Consider the following 6000-nt stretch of genomic DNA (forward strand, 5'->3'; position numbering starts at 1 on the left):
AATGTATGGTTGCTGGCGAGAGCACCAAGTTGGTATGATGCAGTGGGCCTGGACCACTATGCGTCACGTCAAGGTCTTGGTTGATACGGTACGGCCCGCGGATCCGAATATCAGTAGGGGAAGGCAACTCGACTTACTAGACGTTCAAGATCAGGTCCTCAACCCTTAGTAGTAATCAGCAGAGACTTTTCTGCTTTTGCGGCGAAAGTAAAGTACATGTAGTGGCTATCATACCTGGAATTCATTTTCCTGTGTTGAGCATGATTAGAGAAGAAAAATGACCTTGGCTGTTAGAGTCATTGATTTGGCGGAAAAAGGATCAGGTAGTAGCTAATGAATCACAAATAAATTAATCAAAGATGACATGCAACGATTAAAGCTTTGCTAATCCAACATTAGTAGAACTCGTTGACCTGATGTTATGTGCTTACTGCGTAAAGATGTAATGAGAAAAAAGACAGGGTGCCTGAGCTAACCCAGTAAAGCCTAGCTTCAATCTCACCCCAGGATTTTCTCTTTGTAGGAGCTCTGGTAAGAGGCATCCCTCGGTAAGGGTCACTCCATTTGACCTATTTGAGCAGTCCCCAGGCTACACAGCGGCACTAGCCATGGGCCGATGTCAGCCACACTTCCACGTGACCTGAGAATATACCTGAACAAGTTAGATAGGGGGCCCCCTATCGATTGCTGGGGTGCTCCTTACAGGCGCTCCTTGTGCGGTTGGAGCGCGGGCCAAATCGTGGCTGCCTAGGGAATATCGGGTCTAAGCCGGAGAGGGGTTTGGTGAGTTCATGTTCCTCCGGAGCTATTGAGGTCATGGCAGCTTCTTATTGACCTCGCCATCAATGCATCATCGTGCTCAACCACATCGAAATGGAGACACTTCCTCAAGAATTGGTCGATGATATTGTTTCTTATCTATTACCGCAGCAGCACCCCGAAGCAACATTAAAGCCTTATGATACGCGCATGCGACCAATCTGGCCCATCGCTCCGATAGCCACAGTCTCGCGTCGACTACAAGCCGCCGTGGAAAAATCCACGTTCGGATCTTTGAAGATTGCCAGCGACGAATTTCCGAAGTTCATTGAGCTTCTCACTCCGGCTAGGCGATATCATCTCACCAGCTTGATCGTCACCATCACTCTTCCGCCTTACGATAAGGCTGCATCCCACAGAGCGGAATCGCCCGAAGAACGGCTCATCAATGACAAGTGCTACAGCAATGGTATAAGAACTCTATTCCAGATTCTTCGCGGGTGGGAAGATGAAGATCCCGAGACAATCAGCTGTCGCCTCGCGTTATTTATAAATCACCCAGAATCGCCTTCTGACACGCCATGGCCAACCAAGTACGTTCCATGGGGTGAGATGTATCCTGAGGAGGACGGGATATACGAGGGTCGGTTCTTGCATTCTTTCATTGAACTAAGAGAATGCCGGCAACTCCCAAATTTGGCGAGAATCAAACAGCTCACGATGATTCAACCAGAGGAGAGGTATGGCTACCGGAACACCTACCCCAAGGTGCCTATCCTCCTTGCCTCAAAGATGCCAAATTTGGAACGCTTCAAGCTGTTTATGAACGACGACGAAAAGAGATTCGACGAAATACGAATCAGCAATCGAAATGAAGCAGCACAGGCTATTCGGGAGCTGTCGTTGCCGTCACTGAGGAAAGCCGAATTCGAGTTCTTTCAGAGACGATATCGGAACGAGAGGGCAATGCCGCCAGCGTTACATGAGCCCGGAGTCCCAGACCCGTTGAGCTCTGCTATCTGCGCATTCTCACAAAATCTCGTAGATCTGAGTGTTACCGGCTCCTTTGACGACTCCCTCCTCCGACCTATGCAGGGCCTGAGCAAGACATCATGGCCCAACCTCAGATTTCTCGACATCAACATGCACGCCACTTCCCCTTCAGGAACTTGGTACTTTAAAAAAGCAGACAGCAGCCCTGACCACCGGCCCTATACTCACAGCTCCAGCACAAATAATGACCACTCGGATCTGCACAACGAAGAGTTCAGCTTCGTGGAGGAGGCCGCCTACGCGCGCATGACCCCTGTAGAAGTCTTCCGCTGCAAGCCTGACGACGATCATATCGCGCCTTTCATCGATGCCTACGCCAACGCGTTGAAGGTGATGCCTACGCTCACCTCCGCGGCGCTGAACTTTCAGCTCGAGTACGAGGCCGAGGAGGATGAACCCATCTGGATGTGCATTGCGTATTTTGCGCCCTGTCGCACGGCGCCAAAGCACCCGCCAAGGTTCCTGTGCCCGAAATGCAATAGAGGCGTGACACGACAGCTGGTGAAGTTATACCTAGACTGGGAGCCGACCGAGGAGCTGGCGGCTAACCTGCGCGCGATCGGAGACGAGGTTCATGACGCACCGATGGTGGAAAAAACCATGGCCCAGTTTATGGATCAGCATGAGTGGGTTAATAACGAGGAGTCTTGAGAACGGAACGAAGTTCCTTGCTTCACTCGCAAGCGAAAGGACCTTTTGTCTTGGACAACATCTACTGCGTAGAAGTGATCAGCGTAGCTTCATGGACCACTGCAAAACCCCGTTGGTCTCCATACGGCAGATGAATACATCGGATCAGCTTCTACCGAAATTTTTTGCCGTGACGACCATCAGTTGTGAGACTTCAGACCAGATCTCATAGAAAGATGCGTCCCTCGAGCGTTTAAGGTGGATACAGAGAAAGATCCAACTCACAGGCATAATATGTCTAATGACGATCAATGACTAAGTTGATACATGCCGGTTCAATCCTCCTATTGATGTTTTAAAAACATTGTGGCTTCAAGGGTTGGAAAGTCTTGTGACTGTGGATGTTATGGCCTGCGAACAGGAGCTAAGTGACGGCCCGAAACTTCAAAGAATCGAACATGATCACTTCAAGGCGCAATGTCCTGTCTAATTCAGTTGCACCGGGCTCTAAACTCACCTCCTTTCTCCATGAACTTGGCTTCTCGTACTTACATCAGCGAATAAGCATCTCGTTCACAGAAGAGCACTTCAAGCCCCTGCAAAGTCTCAACGGCCGGTGTGAGTAAATGCATTCCATAGATAATGACCTATTGGCAGATTCTACTCCCGTAATCGACGCCTCGGAATTTTCAGTCTATTGAGCTGCTTAGAGGAAAAGCCTACAGATGATCAAACACGGCATGTTTATGGAGTTGGCCCAGCGCAGAGCCAAGGCCCAAAGCAAAAGCTCATAATAGTAGCTAAGCATACTTGGTATATAAACAAGATATGGTACTATTTTCCTCTCCCTTGTTTGCTGCTCTTTTCACAGCCACAATGCCAAGTTATGTTTTAGGGCGCACTGTACTTTAGATAAAGATGGGACGGTCAACAGACTGGAGACTGTGACCCTCTTAAACGGCAGTCTCTGCCTGCTGTGGGGGATGAGGTTCTTTGGGTATTGTGTACTCAATTATTGAGAGAGCATAACAAAGTCACCCAAATCTTTGCCTATGTGATGACCGGTATCTCACTCGATACAATTAGAACCAATTTTCAGTAGATTTTCGGCAACGCTATCAACGCAATTTCTGGTTTCAGAGACTTAGTCCCATGCGATGCTTTCATCCCTGTCAAGAAAAGCAGCACAAATTCCGCTCATGCGGGTAAGTCGGCTCAATCGGCTTCCTCTCGAGTATCTTGAGAGAATACATTTTACTTCCAATCTCAGATGATATTCCCAATGCCGAGAGGCCGGTCGGCGCAGCTGATTGCCTCGTCATGTGTCGGCCTCCCACGCTTTGCGAGCTCTTCCAAATGCCAGTTTCATCAAGGTGGATACCCAAAAATTTGGGAGTGAATTCCGAACATCATCAGGAAGCCACTTTTGCAAAAGACAAATCACTTGAGCTTCCGCGAACCTGCAAGGCGGGCATGTGGCTTAGAGGTTTAAAGTTTGTAAGACGTGTTCCCTGCCGTGGATCGGACTCGGATCTTGTTGTGGGTGCCCACCTCGCCCCCGGCGCCGAAACAGATTAGTTCGTCTGGTCAATGAAAAATGAGTGGGTCTGTGTGAGGTTATAGCCAGTTACAGCCGTCACGGAGCGCGTCAAGATTTCCCAGAAGGGCCTGAATAAGAGAATGGAGCAAAGGGCCTGTGTGACAATGATTATACATAGTTACACGTATCTCGAAGAGTTCCAACTTCCAACACCTAACACTACAGTAGGTCCAAGAGAAATGAATCTGAAGCCGCGTCTTTGACTCTAAGAAAACTAGATACGCCTCTACTGAGGGTCGTTGAGGAACGACTGAAGAGTGCGCCAGGAAAAAGCCAAGCCATCTAGGTTCTTTCAATCGTGAAGAAGTACTCCATGGTGGAATCGATATCGAAGCTGAAATCAGCATCCTGGTCTCGGACACTCATAGTACCGCCACGAACACAACCCTCAGTGCCTCCACGTCTCCAGCTGACGGTCCATCGGAATTCTTGGCCGCTAATATGGAACAGCGGGTTGAATCGAAGGCGGACGCGGCCACGGAATTGCCCAAGGTTGTCGGTGGTCCATGCTTGGAATTGGACATGTCGATTGCCAGTTGCCTGTTCCCAGTTGGTCGGAGCTACGCCCCTAGCAGCCTCGATATTGAGGAAGCGGGACAAGTTGTCGGTTCTGATGGGGGGAGGCGGATTGTAGCCTTTGAAGCAGATATCGAAAATGGAAGCCCGCTTGTCGATGGAGTTCAGACTGTCGACTTCATCTGCGACGGGGACGGCCGAGTTGGCGACATCCATCTTGACCAAAGGTCTGTCGGTAGGAAAAGCAGAGGCGCCAAGCATGTAGCCAGTGGCGGCAAAGATAACTGCAAGAGGTTGATGATGCATTTTTATAAAGAGTGGACGAACAAGTTTAGTTCTGAAGTTCTAAGTGTAATAGGCAAGGAAAAAGGTTGTCAAGACAGCATGTATGTTTAGCTCACTTCTCTGCTGGACTGGTGGTGGGAGGTCATCTTTTATCTAAGTAGTACAGAGTAAACTAGATGTCCGGTAGTTTAAAAATCCCGGGTGCATTACAAACTATTCTTTTGATTGTTCATTTATCAAAGTTTTTCATCAATTGAAAGCTCAACTTTTCAACTTCAAAGACTTTCTCCTTCGGCAGTCCGAAACCGAGTTCAACTTCTAGTACAACAGTCTTGTCTTTTGCAAGGCATTACTAGAATTGAGCCTCGTATTAATCTAAAGATCAATAGGCTCAACTCTAATCCTATTGTCTCTGCAGGGCCGCAATCTTTCAAGAACGTCGAAGTCGAGACTATGTATCACCGCACCATACCAACCTTAACTAAACTCACCCGACCATACGGAGTAGTCCGTACTTCAAGCAAACCGTCCTCAGACCTGCTCTATCTATTTCCATCCCGGATTATTATATTCCCTTTCTGCCCAGGCTGTCGTATTCCCGACTCGAATCTCGCCTAACGTCGAACCCTCACCCAATCTCAACGCACCATAATTTCCTAAGTCACGGAGTTAGTTTTCTCAAAGGATAGTCGGGTGACCTGCATCCTCGTCAAAGCCAGTAGTCAAAACGGCCAGGCCATATTAAATCAGTGCCTCAAAAGACTAAATCCTCTGGGTTCAATGTCCTCCATCTATTATAGTTCGATTAATCCGTGCTCTTTGTTATTTTTTACTTTCAAGATAACTGTCGGAACTCGCGGAGGGTTCTATCTATCCAACTTGGCAAAGGGGGGACGGGTGAATCACCAGCCTGCTTCTGTAAACCTTGAATGATAGTAATTTGAGGAAAATCGGGGACAAAAAATAGCAGGCAAGATGATCTATGAGAGGCGGCCTAAAGACGGAATCCTAGAGACATGACGCAGTTGTGTGAACTGGGATACGATTCGTGAGATTGACGGAAGATGCAGACACAGCGAAGGGCCAGCAGCAACTTCTCGTGCAGATCTATAAAAGGCCAACCAAGTTCTCCCTCTAGCAGCCGTCTTACCACATCA

The 6000-nt window shown here is 48.5% G+C and overlaps 2 protein-coding genes across 2 annotated transcripts; one reads left to right on the forward strand and one right to left on the reverse strand.

Moving 5' to 3' along the window:
- Positions 1-1361: 1361 nt before the first annotated feature.
- N0V96_001306 (uncharacterized protein) lies at positions 1362-2463 on the forward strand (the record flags this gene model as incomplete). Its single annotated transcript, XM_053192052.2, has 2 exons — positions 1362-1366; positions 1464-2463. 2 exons carry the CDS (start codon positions 1362-1364, stop codon positions 2461-2463), a joined length of 1005 nt encoding a protein of 334 aa, XP_053050660.2.
- A 1861-nt stretch (positions 2464-4324) lies between these two features.
- Positions 4325-4864, reverse strand: N0V96_001307 (uncharacterized protein; the record flags this gene model as incomplete). The annotated part of the gene is made up of 1 exon (XM_053192051.2): positions 4325-4864. The coding sequence occupies one exon, from the start codon at positions 4862-4864 to the stop codon at positions 4325-4327; it is 540 nt and encodes a 179-aa protein (XP_053050659.2).
- Between the last annotated feature and the right edge of the window lie 1136 nt (positions 4865-6000).

Source organism: Colletotrichum fioriniae (genome assembly GCF_027942845.1).
Source record: "Colletotrichum fioriniae strain IMI 355084 chromosome Unknown scaffold_1, whole genome shotgun sequence".
In the NCBI taxonomy this organism is placed as follows: Eukaryota; Fungi; Ascomycota; class Sordariomycetes; order Glomerellales; family Glomerellaceae; genus Colletotrichum; species Colletotrichum fioriniae.